This window comes from Lissotriton helveticus, chromosome 2_1 (assembly GCF_964261635.1).
Source record: "Lissotriton helveticus chromosome 2_1, aLisHel1.1, whole genome shotgun sequence".
NCBI classification, from domain to species: domain Eukaryota; kingdom Metazoa; phylum Chordata; class Amphibia; order Caudata; family Salamandridae; genus Lissotriton; species Lissotriton helveticus.
The window spans coordinates 1,098,032,858-1,098,059,189 of NC_136059.1; the positions used below are offsets into that span (position 1 = coordinate 1,098,032,858).

The window sequence follows — 26,332 nt, forward strand, 5'->3', positions numbered from 1 at the left end:
CTACGGGAATTATATTCCAATGCCACAGCCAGGGTGAGGTTCGGTAAGAACGGCAAACTCACGGCCCCATTCGGAGTAGATAGCGGGGTAAGGCAGGGCTGTGTCCTGGCGCCCTTCCTTTTTACCTTATACACAAATGGTTTGGAGCGCGCCATGTTGGAGGGATGCCAGGACCTACCTATGATTGACAAACGCCCGATCCACGCCCTGTTATACGCCGATGACGCCGTGATTTTAGCCCGAACCCCTGTAGAACTGCAACACTCCCTGACTAGATACTATTGTTTTATGGCAAAGCTAGATCCTAGAATAAACATCAAAAAAACCTTTGTTATGTCTATTGGACCCAGACCTAAGAAGACCAGGGAGATTTTCATTGAAAATACTAAATTAGAGAATACCAAGACTTATCCCTACCTGGGCGTACTAATAGATGATAAATGCTCTTGGAAGCAGGCTATTGAATCTAGAAAATTCCTCTTCATCAGGGCGACAATAGCACTGGTTAAGTTCGCTCAACGGCTAGGGAAAAAGCCTCCTACGGAATAGATTAACATCTATAGGGCAAAATGCGTAACCATAGCGACCTATGGAGAGGGAGTTTGGGGTTACAGTAGGGTTGAAGCCCTCCAGAAGGTAGAGAACCACTTCCTGAGGTTTCTCCTTGCCGTGCCCCGCACCACCTCGACATATAGTTGTCATATGGAACTTGGGCTGCCATATCTTACCGATATAGTCAAACTTCAACCAATTCTCCTGTGGCACCGTTTATGGTCTTCCTCCAAAACCACATTTAGTCAAACACTATTGCAAGACTGTCTCTCTTTAGAATACGGTCATAGGGTAGGCTGTCTGGTATATATCAAAGATTTCTTAAATGACTTAGGTTTGATAAGGTATTACCACTCCCCCATATCAATCTCAGAAATTCCTAGAAAGGGCTTCTAAAAACTATGCTTAACCCATCTAGAACAACTACGGCTGACCTCAGAGGCGTCCAAACCAACCGTCCAGCACTTTTTTTTTACAATTCAAACAACTTTGAATATGCAGCCATATCTAACGTTTGATCTGAGCGGTTTTGAAAAATTTCTGTTAACACGTTTTAGGCTAAACATATTCTATTGTTTGGTGTCCTTTCCAAAAATAAATGACTGGTCAGCCACCTTGATGCCGTGTCCTCGTGACGATATTTCCCCTCAATTATCAATCCATGTAGTTCTCTTTTGTAAGTTTTATAACGAACCCAGAAAACTTTGGTTAATCCCTTTACTAAGAATTCTGGCCTTAAGAAGATGTTGCCCAGCTTATCTCGCATTACAATTTCTGGAAGACCCTAGCTTTGCAAAAAATATTGCCCAATATCTGAAGTTTTGTATAAGGCATAGGCCAAATTTAGGGTAGGATATGCAACCTACTCAATGTAATAATTGAAAATGCTGAAATATGACAGTTGCGTATTGCTTGTTTACCAGCGCTAGGACTATCCTGCAATTCTTGTCTTGCTGCTATTGTATGATACCTTTTTAACTTGGAACTGTTTTTAAGACGACTTTTTATCCAATATTTTTAAATGTACATTTTATCTGTACTTTTATGGCGTTTACATATTTAAATACCGAATAAAGGACTTTTGATTTGATTTGATTTGAAACTGCACTGAAAAATCAACCTATGTCGGCAATTCAGCTCTACTTACAAAGAAACTGGAGGCTACATTATATCCACAATGCCTGAAAAAAAGTAAAGAAAATTGCAAGTAACAACCACAGAGACTCCTTGCTACAAACCAATGAAAAACCAGATAACGAACGACTAATGAGTGTCACCACTTTTGGAACACATTCAAACCAAATGAAAACATTCATTTCACAACACTGGAAACTTTAGACTTCAGCATTCCTGGATTTTTAACAACCAATGTTCGCCTTCAAAAGAGGGAAATCATTGAAGGAATGACTGGTCCACACAAGGCCCAAACAGAAGAAGACCACCGGGCAGACACTTCATACCGTGAATAACTTGCCTAAAGTAACTGGCCACTGCCCCTGCAGACAGTGGTAGTGGCCACTCACCAGAGCAACAAAAGATATAGAGCTAGGCTTACTGACCCCCTGGGTTCTCAAGAAGCACAGGAACTGTAACAGTACCACTGTGGTGTACGTACTGAATGCAGCTGTGGTTTAAAATACATAGGTACGACCACAAGAAAAGTCAGAACACGCATAAACGAGCACGGGAGCACTTTCCGGTACAAACAACCAAACACAAAGCTGATGCATCATTTCCTCTCTACAGGTCATTCAGAAAACGGTTTCACTTGGTTCGTTATAGAAAAATTCTCTCTGTCTCCGACAGAACAAGAGCTACTGCGAAATGAACTGAGATGGATTTACAGATTATCAAGCACATCGCAGGGATTACAGGAAGAATTTCCAAGGACGCAATTGTCAAAGACATAGACGAGCGATACACTGTATCTAACATAGGATATAGGAGTTTCTCCACAAACCCGAAAAGCCCGCCAGGGGTGTACAACTTGAAAGAGAAAAAAAACATCACACAGAGATTGAATATGGTGACCTAATTCCGGCATAAAAGGATGCATAAACTATAATATGTGGAAAAGGCACCAAAGTAAACCAAAATAGGACCTTAATTGTTCACAAAAAATCATAGTTATATATATATATATATATATATATATATATATATATATACATATATATATATATATATGTATATATATATATATATATATATATATATATATATCCCAAGATTGCCCCTGAGCTCAGAGACGCCACTCCACAGAGGAAAGGGAAACACCTTTTATTCTTTAAAACCGGCTCACTTTCCCAAGTAATTTTCTGTCCCTTACGCGTTTCAATGCACCTGCATCTTATTCAATAGGGAAAGGGGACATCAAAAACACGGAGTAGACTGCAAAAGCTTTTCACCCTATCCACCCTCCAATCTGTGGCATGCTGGGTATTGCAGTCCGAATTGCACCCTCCGGTGGGGTCCGTGTAATTGTCATCATTTATACTCCCCAAATGTTTCAGTCAATGTTTATAGCCCTCCAGTGGGCTCCTGGAAACTGCTCCGATTTTCAATGAAAAAGTTCCTCCGTGCTGAAAGCTGGCTGCCGTTTTTTAAAACAGCCAGACAGACCTCTTCTTCGATTTATGAGGCGGTGCAATCTCCCATGGCCGAGGCCGCCGTGTCACAACATCCCAAGATTGCCCCTGAGCTCAGAGACGCCACTCCACAGAGGAAAGGGAAACACCTTTTATTCTTTAAAACCGGCTCACTTTCCCAAGTAATTTTCTGTCCCTTACGCGTTTCAATGCACCTGCATCTTATTCAATAGGGAAAGGGGACATCAAAAACACAGAGTAGACTGCAAAAGCTTTTCACCCTATCCACCCTCCAATCTGTGGCATGCTGGGTATTGCAGTCAGAATTGCACCCTCCGGTGGGGTCCGTGTAGTTGTCATCATTTATACTCCCCAAATGTTTCAGTCAATGTTTATAGCCCTCCAGTGGGCTCCTGGAAACTGCTCCGATTTTCAATGAAAATGTTCCTCCGTGCTGAAAGCTGGCTGCCGTTTTTTCAAACAGCCAGACAGACCTCTTCTTCGATTTATGAGGCGGTGCAAACTCCCACGGCCGAGGCCGCTGTGTCACAACATCCCAAGATTGCCCCTGAGCTCAGAGACGCCACTCCACAGAGGAAAGGGAAACACCTTTTATTCTTTAAAACCGGCTCACTTTCCCAAGTAATTTTCTGTCCCTTACGCGTTTCAATGCACCTGCATCTTATTCAATAGGGAAAGGGGACATCAAAAACACGGAGTAGACTGTAAAAGCTTTTCACCCTATCCACCCTCCAATCTGTGGCATGCTGGGTATTGCAGTCCGAATTGCACCCTCCGGTGGGGTCCGTGTAGTTGTCATCATTTATACTCCCCAAATGTTTCAGTCAATGTTTATAGCCCTCCAGTGGGCTCCTGGAACTGCTCCGATTTTCAATGAAAAAGTTCCTCCGTGCTGAAAGCTGGCTGCCGTTTTTTCAAACAGCGAGACAGACCTCTTGTTCGATTTATGAGGCGGTGCAATCTCCCACGGCCGAGACCGCCGTGTCACAACATCCCAAGATTGCCCCTGAGCTCAGAGACGCCACTCCACAGAGGAAAGGGAAACACCTTTTATTCTTTAAAACCGGCTCACTTTCCCAAACAGCTGACAATATGGGATTTATGAGTGGCACGCAGTCTGAGGCCCATCCAAGGGCTTTGAATGAAGGCAGCTTGGTAATTAACGTGCCTCCATCTGTGGATCAATGATGACACACACTACAAAATCCAGAAAGCATTGCGCACATAAAGGACGCTAAACAAGGTATTTAAGTGTGGGTGTGTCAGCACGAACTCATTTGTTAATAAAAACGGTAATGAACTGAGTACAGACTTTCAGACCAATCTATACACAGCGGAAGAGATAATTAAAATTATTAAAAGAGCAAAATCAAATGGGGCGCCAGGCCCGAATGGCATTCCACAAGCTGTGTACAAATATTCACCGGAATTTTGGGGGCCTTGCCTGGCCGAACTGTACTCAGATGTCCAAAATTTAAACCAAGTCCCAGAAAGCTGTCAAGGATCAATATTCATGCCAATTTATAAAGGTGGTGAAAGATCCAAACCGAACAACTATCGTCTAATAGCGTTGCAGGATGTTGAGGCAAAATATTTTGCAACACTACTTCTAAACGATCTGGTTACCTGGTCGAATGAAAAAGAGCTGATCCCCATTAATCAAACGGGGTTCAGGAAGGGGATTGGAACTATTGCCAACATCCTATCTATCACCATGATTGCGGAGAAGTGTATGAGTAAAAAGCAGGAACTAAACATGTGTTACGTCGATCTTCAGGCGGCGTTTGACAGTGTCGATCGTAATTTATTGTGGATGAAATTGAGAGCATGGGCCATTCCGGAAAGTATTTTAAGGGGTTTGCTCCTATTTTATTCGGATACATGGTCGCAAGTGAAAATAGGTGATGGCACCCGGCTATCGAGAAAAGTCCCTACAACGATAGGTCTCAAACAGGGATGTGTTCTCGCGCCTCATTTATTTAATCTCTTCATCTCGGATCTATCGGGGCTATTGAATAGTTGCAATGCTCATCCGCCGAAACTAGGTGATTTACAGCTCAACCATCTGGCCTATGCCGATGACATAGTGCTTATGAGTTTAACGAAGGTGGGTCTAACCAGACTAGTAAACGAACTTTCGGTTTACTTGCTGGCAAATAAATTGGCCTTAAACATCGCAAAAACAAAAACTATGCTGATAACCAATCACCGCGGAGCACATCACGCTATTTGGTTAAAAGGAAAACCATTAGAGAAAGTTTCAGCATACAAATACCTGGGCTTCTACCTTGATGATAAGCTTAATTTAAAAGAACAGAAGAAATATTTGACTCAAAGAGCGGGAGCCTTGATATTTGGTTTAAGTACGTTGTCAAAAAAACTGGAAGGTCCATCACTCAAACCCTTATTAACTGTGATGGCCAACAAAGTTCTCCCAACCCTGACCTATGCAAGTGTGGCAATGCACGGAACGGATGCGGACCTATTGAATAGTTGAACAACTAAAATTTATAAAAAGGTTCTACGATTACCCAGTATGGCATCACCAGCGCAAATGCGACTCGAATTTGGATTAAAAAATGAAGCCCTGGGCAGACTATACTCATACATTAAGATGTGGTATCAAATAAAGCAAAAAGCAGTTAATAACAATCTCAATACCTATTTATGGCAAGAACTTCAATCCCAAAAAAAATTCAAAGCCAATCAATTCCTTATGTATGCTTTGGAGGCCACAAGCTCAAAAACTTTATGGGATACAAATTTGTCATTTACTTTATTAAAACAGATTTTAAATAAAGCAGCTAAACTTCATTCACTTGTTTTGGATAAAGAAATTTTTTCTCATCGTTCGCACTCCTGGACTGTAATAAATGGCTATAAGACACTGACACCGGCACTGTATTTGGAAACAACTTACTCCATTTTTATTAAAAGAAAGCTGATGTCATTGAGATTTGGTAACTTTCCAACATTAGCTGATGAACCAGCCTGGAAACGGCAGGTAGCTGTCTCATGTCGTTTGTGTGGCAGCTCCAAAGAAGATCTTATACATATAATTTGCCATTGTAAGACGCTGTCTAAGGAACGGTCATATTATTTAAAGAGTAGTTTTCAGATTAAGAAGTTGCGAACATGTAGATCTGCTATTATTGGATGCCTGGACATAACTGCTCCTCGGTTACATTGTAAGCTGGTGAAGTTCTTGCAGGCATTTGAGAAACGCATTAAACACCATGAAGATATGTAACGCTAACAATATGAACTATTGCACAATGATGTAAATATTGGTCGGAAATCTTTGAGTTTTACTTTTTGCCTTATAATAGATGTTTTATTGTTAATTTTAACGTAATTTTATAAAACAAAACAAAACATTTTCTTTATAAAATGGATGGGTTTTTATCTAGTAAATTGTTATGGTTTTAATTAACTGAACAATAAAGTTTATTATTACTTATTACTGCATTTGTCGAGCCTCTGATGAGAACAAGAAGTTCAGAAACGCGTCAGGCTAAAATCTATGACATGAGAGCTGGAAACATATCGGACTGTGGTGTTCGCTCTTACCCGTGATCTTGCTGTTTAGTGCATCCTTGCCTGTGGGTAACTTGGAGTGAGATGTTAACGCGTCAGCCCAGCCGCGAAGGTTGCACGATCCCGGGATCACTGGGGGTCACGGTGCCCGGAAATTCTGCCGAGCCCAAGGAGTGAAACAGCTGACAATATGGGATTTATAAGTGGCACGCAGTCTGAGGCCCATCCAAGGGCTTTGAATGAAGGCAGCTTGGTAATTAACGTGCCTCCATCTGTGGATCAATGATGACACACACTACAAAATCCAGAAAGCATTGCGCACATAAAGGACGCTAAACAAGGTATTTAAGTGTGGGTGTGTCAGCACGAACTCATTTGTTGAGCCTCTGATGAGAACAAGAAGTTCAGAAACGCGCCAGGCTAAAATCTATGACATGAGAGCTGGAAACATATCGGACTGTGGTGTTCGCTCTTACCCGTGATCTAGCTGTTTAGTGCATCCTTGCCTGTGGGTAACTTGGAGCGAGATATATATATATATATATACACATACAAAATAAAGAGCCAAAGGACCCATCTTCTTTTTTTATATACAATCCCAGGTAGTTGGCAAGAAAAACACAGGCAATCACCAATAACTCTGTGCAATTAGACTCCCCGATTTAACCTATATTGTAATGAAAAAAACCATACAGAAATCAATATATAAACTGGACATTCCATGAAGCGCCAAAATCAGAAACAATGCTGTCCCCATCGCTTCCCTACCCACAGTGGGATGCTCAGGAGTCAATTGAAACTCCAACTCCCAGCATTCCAATAGCCACTTAGTACAGATGCGTCAGTGGGAATGCCACCCGCAGCCAGCTCTGATCCTGTATAATGGATGCCGAGCCCACATCAGTACTTGGTGGTGGTCTGGAAGGTTGCTAAACGTAGGTGGAAGAGTGGTGTCAGATCTTTGATGAAGTAAGGGAAAGAGCTGGTGCTTGGCTAAACTGTAGTGGAACAGAAAGGAGAGGGGGAAATGGAACGCAGTGAGTCCCGTACGGTGTGCTTTCTGCCCACAATACCCATGTGACCCGCAGGGTTACCATATGATGAGATGTGTACGAACGGCGTACCCCGGGATGTTAATCCTCAAGGGAATGAAGACGTAATTGAAAGCATATATTGACACTGTCAAGAGCTTCAACAGTGTGTTGTGGGTCCAGAATTTGCCCAATGAACATTATTGTGTACATAAATATAACCAAACAACATGGCAAGAGTTATGAGGTTAGGTATGAGTGCAAGAGCAAGTGATGCTAGTGGTTGGTATATACTGCCAGCCCTAAGCAAACCAAAATTAAAAGCGTGGCAGCATACAACAGAACTACCAGCTGTGAGCACCAGTGGGAACTTTAAATTATATAAATTGGTGTAGAAGCCCAAACCCAGCCAGATGATTGTATCACCAGAGCGAATGTAAATAAGCAAGCATGGCGGCACATAAAACAATTGGAAAGTGTAATCACTATCAGGGTCTTTGAATTATACATATAGTTAAAGCCATGCAGCTAGCTTAGCCAAATTGGTACACAACCTAACACAAAACAGTTTGCTGACACCAAAAATATGTGGCCAATAAAGACCTTATGACCCGCATGGAGCAGGTGAAGCACGTCTTGAAGGGACAGAATATAGCATTACCTCACTAAGGAATTAATTTCCGAGTGCAGCTCTGACAACATATATAAGTGGGAATTGCATTCCTTACAGGCAACGACTATTGAGAATGTCTATTTATTCTGATGAAACTGAGATAAAAGACAATCTGAAATGTACACTTAATAACTTTTTCTCCCCCGTAAGTGTGTGACAATAGGACTGCACCACGCCCCAGACATGCATGACCTTTCAAAGACTTGAAATATGGGTAAGTAGAGAACATGTGCATGATTGGTCTAAACCACAGTTAACAAGAAAAGCATGTGTTTCGCCTGGGGGGGTTGTAGCTGTATAAAATATGTTTAAACTCGGTTTAACCAACGACAAATAGAACAAGGAGTAGAGGTCAACATTATTATTACAGGACAACACTTCGCTTAGCACCCCATAGTAACCTCACCATACTGTTTTACATAGAGAGCTATCCTGAATTTGGAGTGATATAGTCCTTACCCTAGGATGGTTATGGCCAAAGGAGCACTACGAGTTCGAAGAGGAATTAGATTGGGACAATAGATTTTGTTAAAGTATGATATGGTATACATGTGGATCAATCCTTAACCTCGCTGATGCACTCTTTTGTCTCTTAGGTACTTCTGAAGATATAAGACCAACACAGGTGAGAGCTTTAGGTCTCACAAATGGGCATAGTATGCATGCAAAGCAAGGCAGGGATACTTAATATAGCCCTGACAAAGGCCCCAGACTGGCCCTTTTTGTGGGCCGAAACATGTTGTCCTTTACTAACAACTAGATTCAACAAAACCCTATAAACCTTTTTTATCCATAGCCCAGGTACCCTGCAAATAAGGAATTATTTGGGTATACCTGAAGTTATGTTTAACTCTCCACTTTTCTTCTGGACCCTTGCTTATCCAGCCAAATGTTATCTAGGAACTTTCATTCTTTTGGTTGAGTGGTACCTCCCTACCAGGCTGTGGAGAGCCATCAATGAAGAAGCATGTCACACTAAAGTGAGTGAGGCATCATCTCCAATATCTTTGGATATACAAAAGGTATAAAGGAGTAATCATTCCTAGAACAAGATCCATATTTTCCTTTGTTCATTCAGTTCAGTTGCTCTTGTGTGTGATTAGAAGGAAGAGCATAAGGCAGGTCTAGAAATAGAGTAATTCCCCAGTAGCCTAAATCCCAGGCTCTCCGTTACATCTGGAAAACCTCCCCAAGGTACACTAAATACTTTGACCACTCACCATTGAGCTCCTAATGTTACCACTGTCAAACCTTTGTTAAAATTACCTAACAAACATTGAAGGGCCACTCTAATCACACAATCTTTGGAGGAATATTGTTTCTTTGAACGCCATTTTATTAAATCCTTTCAATGTCTAGAATATGCTTCCAAAGTAGATGGATTCCTAAACCACATCATTATAGATGTTAGATGACATATCTTTTTTTATAGCCCAGCCCTCTCAACTGCCAAACTGAAAGATTTAAGTGATCTAGAGGAAGTGAACCCTGGTTTATGAAGAGAGATGGAAACAATGGAATTTTCCACTGAGGTAAGCAAGTCATTGACAGAAGAGGAAACCTGATCTCCTTGGCCAGAAAAGGACCACTACTATGACTTTTGACTTTTCTCTCTGGACATTTAAGGTAACATCTTTGGAATTAGAGGGAAGAAAGGAAACATATAAAGGATCATGCAAGGACATTGAATCAACCAGAGCATCTGCCCTTCATGCCCATGGAGTTGTAAACTGTGCACAGAAGTTATCTAGCTGCGAATTGTTGAGAGAAACAAGCAGTTCCAACGGAGATTCCCAGAATCTGTGACATATCTCCTTGAAAACTATTCATGAGAGACAAAGATCTCAGGATGTTAGAAACAACCATTTCAAAATATCCACTTGGACAGTGTCCTTCCCCCGAAAGCTGTTGCTGAAATGGATAGAAGGCACTTTGCTGCCCATTTTCTTACCTTTACTGTCATCAGGTTAAGGAATGAAGATTTCCACCCTCTGTCTGTGGATATATGCCATCACTACTCAATTGTCTCTCTGAACTAACAGATGATGTTGTTTCTAAATATCCTGGAAATTCTTTAAGGCTTCCTGGACTACTGACAGCTCCTTCCAGTTTGAAGAATGTCATATCTGTTTCCTACTCCATCTTCCCTAAGCTGTGTGATTTAACAGAGTTGCACCCTAATCTGCTATGTCAGCATCAACTTTTAGAATATAAGGTGAATCAGGATTCAAAGGATTGCCACTGTCTGTGTTCTTTGGTCAGGTACTGTGCAGCTCTTTCCGTTTGTGCCGACTCTCAGTTGTCGAGTGTTTCGATAGCGAAGTCAAGGTGCCTATCTAGGCTTTGAGGTCTTTAGTTCGCTTTTGTCACTTGGTCTTTTCAGGATCCCTCGCCGACTTCTTCATGGCTTCTGCTCTTTCGACGTCGTCAGAGCAAACTTCGGTGTCCGACTCTACCCCTTGTGCTGGCTCTGCATCCTCAAAGTTGTCCTTGTTGTTACTGGATAGACCCAGGCCCTTCAAGGATTCCTGTGGTCTATGAATGCCAGCCATGGTGTGGTGCACCAGTCATTGCTTCAAACTTGTCTTGAGGGTCTTTGGTGCATATTTGACACAGGTTTTACAAATTTCTGCATTGTGATCCGTTGGGAGGCACAGGTTGCAGAGCTTGTGTGGATCCCTCTGCGCGAGGTAGTTAGGAGTGTTCTCAATACACCTTAGCTACCTCTCTCATGTGCATTATTTGGCCACGAGCTGTTTAATGACGGTGTCCCCTGTCGGGGTCAGGAAGGCTCCCTTCCTTAGTCTTTGGTGTTTACTCTTGGCCTTTGGTGATTCTCTGTTTCTTTGGTCAACTTTTTCTTCCTTTTTCTGCACATTTTCATACATTCTTGAAAGCTCCTCCAGTGTGCTTCCAGAACCAATGGCAAAAAAAGAACCTGAAGATGGTGACAATGCACAGGAACTTGGGGTGCGCCATCTGACGTCACACATGGGATGGACTTACCACCGAATCATGATCAATGACGTCCACACACAATAAAAAAGGAAAAGAGGAGAGAAGAAGGTCAAGACACAATTCTGGACCCAACAGCTTGATGGCAGAATGCATGCATAGCATGTGAAAAGGATTCATGCTGAAAAAATAAGTATTCTGAAGGGGGGACAGGGAAGGAAGCAAGACTATTGTAGAACCCTAAACGTGTTGGAGAAAAGACCCCTAGGGCCCTCAAAGCCCCGCACCAAAGCTTCAAATGGGGTGAGGGACTGAGTGGCACCTGCTGTCCTAGGGGGAAATAATACCCAGTGGCGAAGCTGAAAGCACTGGTGATCCTGGCGCTGTTGAAAATGTGCCCAAGTCAGCCTTGGATGAATAAGCAGCAATGAGCAGATTGATCGAGGCGGGCTGATTATGGGAAAGTTCATTCCCTGGGAAAGAGCCAGGTTTTGATTCTTTTCCTAAACTGCATCAGATCTTCTGACTGTCTGATATTGGTGGGGAGTTTATTCCAAAGCTTTGCTGCTGCAATACTGAAAGCTCTCCCACCTGATGTTATCTTTCAGAATTTGGGCACCTAAACCAAATTGGCCGAAGATGAGCATAAACTCCAGGTGGGGACATACGATGCAAATTTGTACTGCATGGGTTTGGATCCAACACTGTGCAGAGCTTTGAATACTAGGCAGAGGGGTTTAAACGTTATCCTTTCTGACACTGGGAGCCAGTGTAGCTCTGTCAGCGTTTGCGATGTGGATGAATATCTTGGTCATGCTAGAGCCATCTAGGCCGCCATTGTCTGGACCCTCTGCAGTTTCTCAACCAGGTATTTTGGAGACTCTAGCAGCAGTGTGTTACAGCAGTCTAGTCTACTCAAGATAACGCTTCTAACTACCAGTGCTCTGGCCTGTGAGGATAGCATCCGTAGAATCTTTCGGAGCACCCTGATAAGAGCAAAACAGCATCCAGCAGTTTTGTTGATCTGGGTTTCTAGGCTCAGTTTGTCGTCGAACATAACTCCTAAATTGCGCACCGTCTCTGAAGATCTTAGAAGAATATAGGTCGGTATAGGCCAGAAATCATTTGGTAGTAGACAAAGAACTTTGCCTGCTGCACAGCACAGGATCTCTGTCTTGTCTGCATTGAATTGAAGAGAGTTTTCTCTCAGCCAGTCTGAGGCATCCTTCATGCAGGTATGGAAATCTTCCAGTGAGGTCAATTGGTCCCCCTCCAATGACAAAATAAGCTGCGTGTCATCTGCATAATTAATAAGGCTAACGTTATGAGCTTTAATGTCAGCCAGCAATGGTCTCAAATATACATTAAATAATATTGGACTAATAGCAGATCCCTGAGGAACACCATATGGGTTGTTAGTGAACTTAGATTGAAACAGTGAGAGAGCCACTGTCTGTCGTCTTTTAGGGAGGTATGATTGGAACCATTTCCATGCTGTGTCCGCTATCCCTACATCCTTAAGCCTGGCCAGAAATATCTCATGGTTAATAGTGTCAAAGTGGCGGACAGGTCAAGCAGAATCAGTATTGCTGACTGCCCCCTGTCCGTCTGCATTCGAAGATCGTTCAGCATGGTTACCAGAGCTGTCTCCGTTCCATGCCCTGGGCGGAAACCAAATTGCACATACTCCAGTATATTGTTGGTTTCCAGAAACTGGGAGAATGCTTTACTGACCACCCGCTCTATGATCTTTATTGGGTACAAGATGGTGATGGCTACCGGACCTGCGGGCTTCGGAGCAGAGAAAGCTGATTTTCACTATGTTGGTCATCCGGTTTTCCCAATCACCAGGTGCTCCCGCCCCTGTCCGCTGCAGGGCCGTTTGTTGGGGCAAGGGTGCAGCCCCTGAAATCGACTTAGAATAAGCTATAAGGCCCCCGGGGACACAGAGCTCGGATAATCAGCACCTTACTCCATCCCTGGTCTGGTCACCTGCTAATCATTTTAAATAACTTTAGTGGATTTTATTGTAACCAACTCAGAATAATTGAAGTAACCTTAAATTAGTAACGAGCAGTAGCTAAGCTAACTATAAAAATAACGCTTCACCCAGCTTGTCTCTCGAATTTTCAAACCTAAAATCTTGAGCCTACTTACTGTGCCAGTAATCCGAAGTCATTAGGTGACTTTTGTGTGGGAGCTCATAGTTGCCTCAATTCGTATGGTTACAAAAGAAGATTCCTGCTTTTGTATACGTGTGACTAATCTCCAAACCCATTCCAAGAGGGCTGATCATTTGTTGTACTTACAAGTATGTAAAGAACAGATGCTCAGGAATATTGTCCAATTGTTGAAGTTTCTCAAAGTCTAAGATATGAAAGTATTAAAAAGTCTGTTATGCGTAGGTGATTGAGCATGGATTTCTAGAATGTTAAATTCTCCCAAAAATTATTCAATGCATAGAATGAAAAGTCTTGTGACACTTTATTCTTATAAACGTAGTCGAGGGTTGGTGAATTTATACAAGACGTAAGATCATAAAGGATTGTAACAGCACACTAGAGTGACATGATTGACTGTGAAGACTTTATGGACCCTCATTATGAGCAGGTTTTTTTTAAATTATGATACGTGTGGTAACTGCTTTTACCTCACATAGTGCAATCATTCATTTTGTGATAAATATTAGCCCTTAGCATTTCATCATTGCACAAAATCAATGAGTGTTATCTCCAGACTAGAAGTGTTTTAGTTTTTTGCTTTGTATGTTTCTATTATTGCATTCCTGTTTGCCAGCATATGTTGCCCGAAGGTAAAGCGTCTTGTGATCTTCCACCAATATGTGTGATGCAGGTCCTTACAGCACCTGTGGCACAAGGGGGTCCCCAACCTTTCAGAGACCACCAGTCCTTCACGTGGCCCCCACTCAACTCAAGGAATATCCTGTGAGATATGGGAGGATCAGCCTCCCCCATCATTTTGCATCACGCCACTGTAATCTGTACTGATGTGTTTGAGGGTTTTGTTTATAGGCACGCGTGTAGGCGGTGCTGTTGGAGTATGTGCTGTTTTTCCCTTCCGTCTTCTGTGCGTTCTTCATTCATTGTGTCACAGTTAGCAAGAACCTGTGAGTTAAGTAAGCTAGCATTGAGTCTCATGGTTTACCATAGTACTGTTAAATTGTTCTGGTCATCATGAAAGCTGGTTAGTTCTTTTTTTATTAAGGCTATTCCTACAATTGGTGCAAGATTACACAGGTCAACAGAACAACTGCCTTTAGGGTTGTTTCCGTGCAATGGTTCTTTTACTCGCCCAAGATTATGGGGCTTTGTTATTAACATCTATAAAGAGGAGGCTGCAGTATCAAGCAGCATTGTGTGGGTTGTAAATGCTGTTATCTAATCACATGCAGCATAAATGGACCAATCCCACTTTGAGGGATGAACAGCAGGGATGTGTCAATGTGTTTATCCATTTTATAAGGTAGGAAGAAGGTGAATTTACATGCGAGAGTACAACAAACACAGGGCACCAGGGAGAAGTATTAGTGAATGCTTAGCTACCTCGGGACTCATCCGTTTTGCAACAGTGCCTGTAAACACAGTCACAGTGAAAGGGACAGTTAAACCAGACATACCAGACAAAGAGTTGAAAAGTAGTAATGTTAGCTTTGATATGTCTGCCCCTTCGTGTCAATGGTCTGTGGCATCAGGTATAACTATGGACAGCTCAGTTGGCTGAAGCCCCAGCTGCAGCATGTACATTAAATGGTGAAGATTTGGCTTGCCAGTAGTTTTGGTGGTATTCAGTGAAAGTGGACCACCTGGAATTAGCAGTGTGTGTACAGTTGAGACACTGTTCAGCAGTGCTCAGCATACACTTTGACATACTTTGGGGGTACTACATTTTAGAAGCTCCTGGGGGAGGCAAACACAGGACTGGACCTGGACTTTAGGGTTAATACCCCATCTTGACATTAAACGATAGTACATTTGGATCTGCAAGGACAGGACAAAAAAATAAAATAGTTCTGGAATCAGGGAGGCCAGCTCTTTAAAGTTGGTAAAGCCCCCAATGGCAAGGATGTGAAGGGAAGGTCTTGGCCTCCCTCTAGGACCTTGAAGATATTAAGTTCTCCCACCCTCTTCCATGAAATACATTGCTAAGCACACACGTTGTCACACTAAATACAGCCAATACAAAGGGTCCCTCAGCGCCATACGTCAATATATATTGAGAATGAATAATACCTGCTGTCCACACCATTTTTATTGCTTTGGGTGGCCTGGAATAGTCTGAACTATAATACTTTTAGGACTGCCATTTTTTAGGAGTCAGTAGTTGTGCTGGGACTGTCAGTGGCAGCATTGGCAGGGGCAATGGGTGTTTCAGGCTGCAGTGACCTCCAGAGAATGACCCTCGCACTTTTTTTTCAAATTAAGCACTGAAGTACATCTCCCGCTATGGCAGCTGACTGCTGAGCAGGTACACCTTTATGCCAAGCTAACCTTCTTTTTGTTCTTCACAAACAAGCTCCCAAAGCAGGAGATTTTATGGTGAAAAACAAACATCAGTGACCCCGACGTACCATCTGTATTCTCCCTGCGCCTGAGGAGCCATTGTTTCTCTTCCATGCTTGGCACTTACATGACTCGCATGGCAGACCTAAGTAGGGCAGCTTTGCTTAGGGAGGAAATCCCAGAAACGGCTGAACTTCCTGGTACATGAAAAGCAGTGACCCTTCGATGGGAAGGTCACTGCTTTTGACTGACAGCTGGAAGACGCACCAGCTGTCAACCAGCAAATCGAACATTCTAAATTGATATTGATGATTCAGGTTTTCTTTATTTTTATAACTATAAAAATGAATCCAACAAGGAACATTACTTTGTTTGCCTGGTTAGGTTTTTAATTCCACTTTCACCACAGTCTATTTGAATTTGCATCTGTTCAGACTACACACAGCGCCAGGACAGCCTTCCGGGAGAGATGTGAGCTATACAATCTGGTAAATGTGAGCTCGACTGAAGTGGCGTAGCGAACCCCCCGGTTTAGCAGCACAAGCGGGGTGTCACTGGGGCCCATGGGCTGGTGAACTCACTCCCTCTACAATATTCATAATTTATGGGCCTCATATGTCCGCATGTTTGTCGGAAACGGTCATAAATAGCACCCTTACGAAATGTTACGTCAGACGGCTGTGCAGTGAAGAAAGCAAAAAAAAAGAAATTATGAAATGGGGAACCACAGGTAGAGGGAAATGGAAGGTGTAAGCGATAGAGATAAAAACAAAATGTAAAAGTAAAGAAGGGGAGAAAAAAGATGAGTAGATGCAAATGGTAAATAAAGAAAGGAAAGGGTGACCGAAAAGAAGAACACATGAAAGGGAAGAATGAAGGAAATGTGAAAGGTGGGATGAATAGGTGACAGGGAGGCAGCGTGAGTGAATTGATGGCAAGGTGAAAGGATGTACAAAATGTAAGGGTAAAATGATAAATGGAAGGTTAAAAGACGAATATAAGGAAAGGTGAAAGCATGGACTGAAGAGTGAAAGGATCAATAAGTGGCAGTCTGAATGAATGGAAGAGTGAACAGGTATGTGAAATGATGAGAAAGGAAGAGAAAGGTTTGGTCAGTAGAAAGATGAATAGATGCAGAGATATAATGATACTTGCAAGAATTCTTGTTTATATGCAACAAAGAAAGGATAGAGGGGTTAAACAAAGTTTAATTGGATGTGTGAGTGGATGGAAAGATGAAAGTAAGAGCAGGCTGATCAATGAATAGATGGAAAGGTGATAGGATGGAGGGATAAGATGGCTGAAAGGAGGAAGAAAGTGTGAATGAAACTCTTCTAAGGAGGGTCGGCTTCGCTGGCTTTGCAGGCTCAGTGTGACTACAGGTAGGATCAAAGTGGGGATTATTTAAATTTTCTGGCTACTTCCTTTGCACGACAGGGCAGGAGAACTGCTGATTAATGCCTGGTCTTCCATTTTGCCAAACTCCCCCTAATAATGCACAATGATAAAATCAGCCCCTGGGAATGGAAAGAGCTAGGGAAGAGTATAAATAGACCAGCTTTGAATTGAGGTGAGAGAAGACTGAAGTTCTAACTAAAGTTAAATGTCATTGAATTAGAGAAATTAATGATGATCTGAGATATGGGTGAGATTTGGTTTGTATTTTATTTGGCTGCATTCTTTCACCTTCACTATCAATTTTCTCTTATACTTCATGATTTGGAGCAAGAGGCAAGTCTCTTACCTGACCAGCTCTGGCGTTTCATCATTAACTGGAAGGATAGTCACTGAAATGGTTCGTTCAACGGTGTGCTTCCCATCAAAGAGATGCACTGTGAACCTGTCCGCAAGGCTTTCGGAGTCATCGTGCATGTACATCACATTCATTCCTGAAACATCGAAAACAGTACATGGGGAGTTATGGAGCTCATTCACATTTCATTGTTTGTTGTCAATACCTTCGACAGATGATAGCAGATATTATCAAGCGTAGATATATTTAACAGTACTTAGCAATTAGCAAACAGGCTTTCAATCTATCAGTGCAAATATATATCTGACACTGGTGGTTGCTGTAGGAGAGTAGGGTCTGCTATCCTATGGTCACCCCAAATTTTTGCTTTTTGCTTCACTGGTTTCTGACTTAATGTGGCTGTGGGCCTGCTAATCAGACCCACAGCCTGCTGTTCTCTCTCTAAATTGTAACCCATGCACTTTAGGTGCATAACGAAATTGGAACTGGTTCACCTTATTGGCCCCTGTAACAGTGTACCCAGGTACCCAGGGCATAGGTGCTTCCAAGGCCTACCAGGGGCTGCAGCACGTATTGTGCCACCCCTGGCCCGGCCTCCATATTTGACACAACTGGCTGATCACTCAGCTGGGGTAAGTCGGTGTAACCACCCCTTACTTAGGTGTAGTATGCCTATACCTAACTTAAAATGGACACATATGTTCCTATCAGCCACTCCTATGGAAGGCCTCATCAATCCTGGAGGCAGAGTGCTTGGAAATATGTGAGATGGTGCTCTGGCATGAGCTGAGCCTGTCTGCAGCTTTCGGAACCATGTCCTTTAGCTGTTTCATGATACTGCCATACCATATACTCTTAAGTGCATTATAATCCTCGCGGTTAAATGCTATCTTAGGTTTGGCTTTATCAAAACATGTCGAGTAAGGTGTCATACGAATTGGAATACTACCCCCTCGCCAGTTCTGGCGACGGGGGTAGCATTCCACCCTTCTAGAGGGACACGACATGTACCTAGCCTGAACCCCGGTTAAAGTTAAACAGAGCCTCAGCATCACAAGATGGATGCTGCCACCGCAGACACAAGTCTGACCTCCTGCTGCTGGGAGTCCTTCCAGCGAGGGCAGCTTGGACAAAGGGTTTCCTGCCTTGGGAGGTGCTAGCACCACCCCAGACAGGATTTTGTGTATTGGGTAGGACAGGGCTGAATAGAATCAGACATGCCTGGGGCACACAAGGTGTCCGTGTGCATAGGCCAGTTCAAACCGGTGCTGGGGCTTTCCTGCCCCAGTCCTGGCGTGAAACTGGACAAAGGAAAGGGGGTGTAACCACCCCCCTTCCTGGTTCCACCCAGAGGAGGGACCTAGTAGGTGATCCGGCCCCCCAGATTCGAATAAGAGTGGGAGCTGTGTCCTGAGACTTCAGATCATCCTGAATCAACTTGAAATACAGAAGAAGACTGGACTTCGACATTCTCCTGCTCAGAAGACGGAAGAGAATCTCCCTTGTGGCCAAGGAGTGACCACCCTGTGAACACAGGCACCAACCAGCGATTCGACATCTGCTTTGCCGCCACCTCCCGCCGGAGCCCGAGCCCAGAGCCTGACAAGACCCAGACTCCCAGACTTCTCACTGCCCGATCCACAGTCCCTGAAAAGAAGGGACCCGTGGAGGCACCGAGAGACGTGGGACCGGACATCTTGGAAGACCCCCGAAAAGCTGACTGCGCAGCACCAGAGGCACCCTCGATGCTGTGCTTTGGGGTTTGAGAAGCCCCAACCTCGAGCAGCCTTTGCACCAAAGATCAGCCCCCCAGCATCTCCACGATCTGCGTGGGGCCCTTTTGCACCGTTCTACTCGACGCACCATCCCGGCCACTTGCCACGTGGCTAGCGGCCATCTTGGCGACGAAACCTACAACTTTCACTGCAGGTCTGGTTGCTCCAGACTTGCCCCTGCTCCTGTGAAAAGGAGCATCCGCTCTGACCTTGCTGGTCCGAGTGACAAGCCTTTCTTGATTCCTGCATGGCTTGCATTAGCCAAGGTCTGTTTGCTTCCATCTGGTTGCCGACACCGCCAACAGCGAGAAGCCAGCGTGGGACAGCTCGTGACCGACTCCTGGATGTCTTCGACCCCTCGTGTCCACGTGGCTGCAGAGAGAAGCTACACCTCGATGCCTGTTTGCACCCGACATCGCCTGGTTCCAATCTGGTTCCACGGTAGTCACTGGCTAGTGACTTTGAACATTGTCCCCTCTGCTTTCAGGTCTTCACGACTTCAGATCCTCCCTTGGATCCACCGGAACTCTTCACCTCGAGCCGCCTGCAGCATCTTCAGCTCCAAGCACTATCGACCAGCGTGACGAAACCCGACACTACTTCGACCCTATGCACCCGCTTCCTGTGGGTGAGGTAACTCAGCTCCGCCGGTGTTCCCACACTGGTACACACCTCTAGGGTCTGTGTCTAAAGTTTCACTCCTCTAGGTCACTCGGAAGGTTCCTTTTTAACTAACTTTGTAACTTTTACGCACCATTGACATTGCATTGGTATTGCGTGCGCTTTCCGCACTGCACCCGAGTCCCGCGGGCCTTTCCCGACTTCATCACTGTTAGTCCCGAACAGCTCCAGCGATTCCCCAGGCCCTAGGCCTCTTCACTTTCCCCATAGTGGTCCTTATACCACTATTTTAGTATATGGTTTAGGTGACCCCTAGGGCTCATCCATATTCGTGCAACTTTTGTGTATTTTAACTGTGTTTTGTTTTAACGCTTGTGCTTCTGTGCTCATAAAGAGTATAGGGTATCTTTTGAGAAATAAATCTATATATATTTTCAATATATATCTGTGTGGTGTCCTTTCATTTGGTATTCAAGGGGATTGTGTATGGTAAAACAGCTTGCTTCACATGCCTTTACAGAGTTTAGCCTAAGACTGCTTAGTCCATGCTACCCCTAGGATAGCTTGTCTATAAGGTCGACTTTACAACCTGCACCATAAGGGTTGCTTGGCATGGTACAAGGTGATCACTAGAACTAGTGAGCATCATATACCAGGCCAACTTCTCACATTGGTGAGCAGCGGATTGGGATTTGAGCTTGCTGTTGTTTTACCATTACAATCTTTGAAAATATCATTTGAAAGATCATACAGGTACGTGATAGGTACACTAAAACAAGACTAAATATACTTAAGTTCTACTGAACTTAGTTGTTGTAGAGGATAGGGAGTAGCACACCCTGACTACAACTGCTAGATAGGTTTTGTAGGAAAACACAAGTGTAGGTAGATTGCAACACATCCACCACACTAGAGCAATGTCTGGAGCAGAGGGATCCACTGGACCCAACTCTGTTGAGAGTGACCCTCCAAGGGCACCATCCAAATTTGCTATCTTTCCATTTAAGGAACTGAGGCAATTGTGTTCCATGAGAGGAATCATAACAGGTCCTACTCCTACAGCAGGACACCTCAGAGAGCTGTTAGACCAGTCTGAAGCTCTAAAGAACCCCAAACCAGGCCCCTCAGGGACTGGTGCGGACGTTTCTCCTTCTGAAGATGATAACCCTGATGCCCCTGCCCCTGTCATCCAGATAGATGAGGAATACCAGACCCCTGGGAATTCTCAGCCTGAGGAAGAAGAAGGGGAGGAGGTGGAAGAAAGTGAGTCTGATGATGATAGAGATAGCCAGGTGTTAGTCAGCAGGCTTAACCAGGCTAACTTAAGCTTATTTGGGACTGAAGGTGGGTCCAACCCATTCAGACCCCCAAATGGACTTAACCAGGAGCATAGGAGGAGGAGGAATCACTCAGGTAAATCCAATACTTCCCATGTTTCTAGAGGTTCTCATGGCAACTCCAGAAGGGAGTTGACTAGCCCTCAGAGAAGGGAACATGAGGCCAAAATGAGAGAGGCTGAACTTAGGATCCAGAGACAAGAATTAGAAGTTGCCCTGGCCAAAGAGAAACTTGCTAGAGCAAGGCAGCCTAGAGAGAGTGGGTTAGAACCCACTGGTGGCAGCACTATCCCTAAGGATAAAGACAGGTCCTATGACAATAGAAACCTGAGTAAGATTGTGCCCCCCTACAAAGTTGGGGATGATATCCACAAGTGGATGACTGCACTTGAGAGAGCTTGCAAAGTACAGCAGGTCCCTCAGGAGCAGTGGGCAGCAATCTTGTGGCTCTCCTTTGAAGGTAGAGGCCGAGACAGACTCCTCACAGTTAGTGATGGGGATTCTAGAAACTACCTAGTCCTGAAGAGTGCTCTGATTGATGGGTTAGGCTTAACCACTGAACAGTACAGGTTAATGTTCAGAGATACCCAGAAGACACAGACTCAGGACTGGTCTGAATTTGTTGAATGTGCCACTAAGGCTCTGGAGGGCTGGTTGCTGGGAAGTAAGGTTACAGACTATGAAGGATTGTACAATTTGCTTATGAGAGAACAGATTTTAAATAACTGTCAGAACCAGCAGTTGCATCAACATTTGGTTGACTCAGATCTAACCTCTCCCCAAGAATTGGGAAAGAGGGCAGACAAATGGGTTAGAACCAGAGTTAAGCAAAAGAACCAGAACCAGAACCAGGGTGGTGACCAAAAGAAAACAGACCAGAAGGGTGGGGAGCAGAAAGCTAAAGACCAGAAGTCTTCAACAGGGCCCCAAATTAATACTGAGGGTGGGTCCCAAACTTCCAAGAAGAAGAAGAAAGAAGGTCAAAGAAAACCCTGGTGTAGCTTTTGCAAAAACACCACTCACTGGACAAGTGATTGTAAAAAGGGTGGAGCCCCCAACACTGCAGCCCCTAAGGCACCTGCACCCACTAGTACAGTTAGCAGTGTTGGTCCACAGACTAAGGGGGTAGTGGGTATCACCTTGGGAACTGAGGGATATTCTGACCTAGTCAGAGTCCCCACACAGGCTGTTCTGATTTGTGATGGGGAGATTGATTTTTCCCCTACTGTCAGTCCCAATAATCTGGGCAAGTACAGACAGACACCTCTGATTAACAAAAAAGTGGCTCAAGCATACAGGGACACATGCGCCAGTGTCACCATGGTGACGCCTAGCTTTGTGGACCCTGGACAGTACCTACCAGGTGACAATTACCTGGTGACCAATGCCAGCAATGTCACTACTCCACATAGTGTGGCAATTGTGAACTTTTCCTGGGGAGGGGTAACCGGCCTAAAAAGAGTTGTGGTTAGTGCTGATCTCCCAGTAGAATGTTTGTTGGGCAATGACCTGGAGAACTCTCTATGGTCAGAAGTTGAGTACAGGACTCATGCAGAGATGTTAGGGATATCATCACATGTCCTTGCTGTGACCAGGTCACAGGCCAAAAAGTGCCTCTCTGAACCTCAGGTCTTGGATCCTGGAACAATGGACCAAGTACCTCCCAAGACAAGGAACGGGAGGGTAAAGGCTGTGCCTTCCCAAATGCCTACAAGTGAGGATCAGCCTTCACAGGAAGATGATTCTGAGACCCCTGAAGGAACTGTCCCTATAGAGCTTGAACCTGATCAGGTTGAGTTTCTGGGGACAGGGGGACCTTCTAGGGCAGACTTGGGGCAGGCTCAGTTATCCTGTCCCTCTCTTGAACCCCTCAGACAGCAGGCTGCTGCTGAGGCTGCTGGGAATGCTCAAGGTACCCATAAGGTCTATTGGGATAATGGGCTCCTTTATTCAGAGGGTCGAGACCCCAAGCCTGGTGCAACCAGGAGGTTGGTCATACCTCTGCAATTTAAGGGCTTCCTACTTACCTTGGCACATGATATTCCCTTAGCAGGACACCTAGGCCAGAACAAAACATGGGACAGACTTGTCTGTCACTTTCACTGGCCTCACTTGTCAGAAGATACAAAGGAGTTTTGTCGCTCCTGTGTAACCTGCCAAGCAAGTGGCAAAGCAGGTGGTACCACAAAGGCCCCCCTTATACCATTACCTGTGGTGGGGGTGCCCTTTGAAAGAGTGGGGATTGGCATTGTTGGACCAATGGATCCCCCTACAGCATCTGGGCACAGATTTATACTGGTGGTGGTGGACCATGCCACCAGTTACCCAGAGGCAATTCCACTTAGGACCACAACAGCTCCTGTTGTGGCCAGGGCCTTACTTGGAGTTTTCTCCAGAGTGGGGTTTCCTAAGGAGGTAGTATCTGACAGAGGTGCCAACTTCATGTCAGGATACTTGACAGCAATGTGGAAGGAGTGTGGTGTCAACTATAAGTTCACCACTCCCTACCACCCACAGTGCAATGGGCTTGTTGAGAGATTTAACAAGACCCTAAAGGGCATGATCAAAGGATTACCTGAAAAGCTCAGGCGAAGATGGGATATCCTTCTGCCCTGCCTTCTGTTTGCTTACAGAGAGGTCCCACAAAAGGGGGTTGGCTTCAGCCCCTTTGAATTGTTGTTTGGGCACCCTGTAAGAGGACCCCTATGTCTGGTGAGGGAAGGATGGGAGTTACCTCTCAAAAAGCCCAAGCAAGACATAGTGGACTATGTACTTGGTCTCCGCTCCAGGATGGCTGAGTATATGGAGAAGGCATCCAAAAACCTTGAGGCTAGCCAGGAATTACAGAAAGCCTGGCATGACCAAAAGGCTGTCCTGACTGAGTACCAGCCTGGACAGAAGGTGTGGGTGTTGGAGCCAGTGGCCCCAGCAGCACTCCAAGACAAATGGTCTGGACCCCATACCATCCTGGAGAAAAAGGGAGAGGTTACCTACTTGGTGAACCTTGAAACTCCCAGGAGCCCCCACAGGGTGCTCCATGTTAACAGGCTGAAAGCATATGTTGACAGGGCAGACATGGGCTTGCTCATGGCTACAGATGAGGGGCAGGAGGAAGAGAGTGACCCTCTCCCAGACCTGCTGACTCAGAACCCTGAAGATGGCTCAGTTGATGGTGTGGCCTTAGATGGCAGCCTCACTGAACATCAGCAACATGACTGTAGACAGGTTTTGCAGTCATATCGACATATGTTCTCCCTGACACCCAGTCAGACTAACTGGTGTACCCATGTGGTGGACACTGGTGATAGTCTTCCTGTAAAGAACAAAATGTACAGGCAGCCTGACCATGTCAGAGACTGTATCAAGGCTGAGGTGCAAAAGATGCTGGAATTAGGTGTCATTGAGCCTTCAGAGAGCCCCTGGGCTAGCCCAGTGGTTCTGGTCCCCAAACCTCACACCAAAGATGGAAAGAGAGAGATGAGGTTCTGTGTGGATTACAGAGGACTCAATGCTGTCACCAGGACAGAATATTTAACAATAAGGGGTGGTGATGGACAGAGTTTCTGAATTAAGCAGAATACTCTCACCCAGTCAAGAGATCAGGGCTAGATCCAACACCGTTTTTTAGCTCACTGCACCATCCCAGTTCAGAACCTGGCTATATGCAAATTAGTCTGTTCCTGTCCCAGTGCATGATGGGAACAGGGCAAACCAAACTACCAAGCCAATTCTTACACTGGGAAGGAAACAAGCTTCCGGGGACCGGTTTCTGGCATTTCAGTCGTCGTCGGCCCGGCTTGCTTGAATCCTGATGGTGCAATGAGCAAGGAACTCACATCTGAGTATACCCTTCCACGCTTAGGGTGGACAAAATATTTAACAATATTGCTCACTGCTCCATCAGGATTCAAGCAAGCCGGGCCGACGAGGCTGAAATGCCAGAAACCGGTCCCCGGTAGCTTGTCTCCTTTCTGGTGAAGAATTGGCTTGGTAGTTTGGTCTGCCCTGTTCCCATGATGCACTGGGCCAGGGACAGACTAATTTGCATATAGCCAGGTTCTGAGCTGGGATGGGGCAGTGAGCTAAATAACGGTGATGGATCAAGCCCTGATCTTTGGACTGGGTAAGAGTGGTCTGCTTAATTCAGACACTCTGTTCATCACCACCCCCTTTTCTGAATCGTTTTTGGCCACTATAGGTGTGGCAGGGTATACTCAGACATGAGTCCCTTGCTCACTGCTCCATCAGGATTCAAGCAAGCCGGGCCGACGAGGCTGAAATGCCAGAAACCGGTCCCCGGTAGCTTGTCTCCTTTCTGGTGAAGAATTGGCTTGGTAGTTTGGTCTGCCCTGTTCCCATGATGCACTGGGCCAGGGACAGACTAATTTGCATATAGCCAGGTTCTGAGCTGGGATGGGGCAGTGAGCTAAATAACAGTGATGGATCAAGCCCTGATCTTTGGACTGGGTAAGAGTGGTCTGCTTAATTCAGACACTCTGTTCATCACCACCCCCTTTTCTGAATCGTCACCAGGACAGATGCACACCCTATTCCAAGGGCAGATGAGCTCATAGACAAATTGGCTTCTGCCAAGTATTTGAGCACATTTGACTTGACAGCTGGCTACTGGCAAATCAGGTTAGCTGAGGAGTCTAAAGCCAAGACAGCATTTTCTACCCCCAGTGGGCATTATCAGTTTGTGGTGATGCCCTTTGGTTTGAAAAATGCACCTCCCACCTTCCAAAGGTTGGTGAATCACGTCCTTACTGGGTTGGATAACTTTTGTGCAGCATATCTGGACGATATTGCTGTCTTTAGTTCCACCTGGGAGGATCACCTGGTCCACCTGAAGGAAGTGCTAGAGGCCCTGCAAAAGGCAGGCCTCACTATCAAGGCAACCAAGTGCCAGATAGGGCAGAGTAAGGTTGTGTATTTGGGCCACCTTGTGGGTGGAGGCCAAGTTCAACCT

At 44.8% G+C, this 26,332-nt stretch overlaps 1 protein-coding gene across 1 annotated transcript in view; it reads right to left on the reverse strand.

Moving 5' to 3' along the window:
- FREM1 (FRAS1 related extracellular matrix 1) overlaps positions 1–26,332 on the reverse strand; it is a 792,938-nt gene that overhangs the window by 282,620 nt on the left and 483,986 nt on the right. Inside the window, exon 22 of the mRNA XM_078675906.1 lies at positions 17,622–17,766. Within this exon, the coding sequence (XP_078532032.1) occupies positions 17,622–17,766 (145 nt within the window). The remainder of the gene's footprint in view (positions 1–17,621; positions 17,767–26,332) is intronic.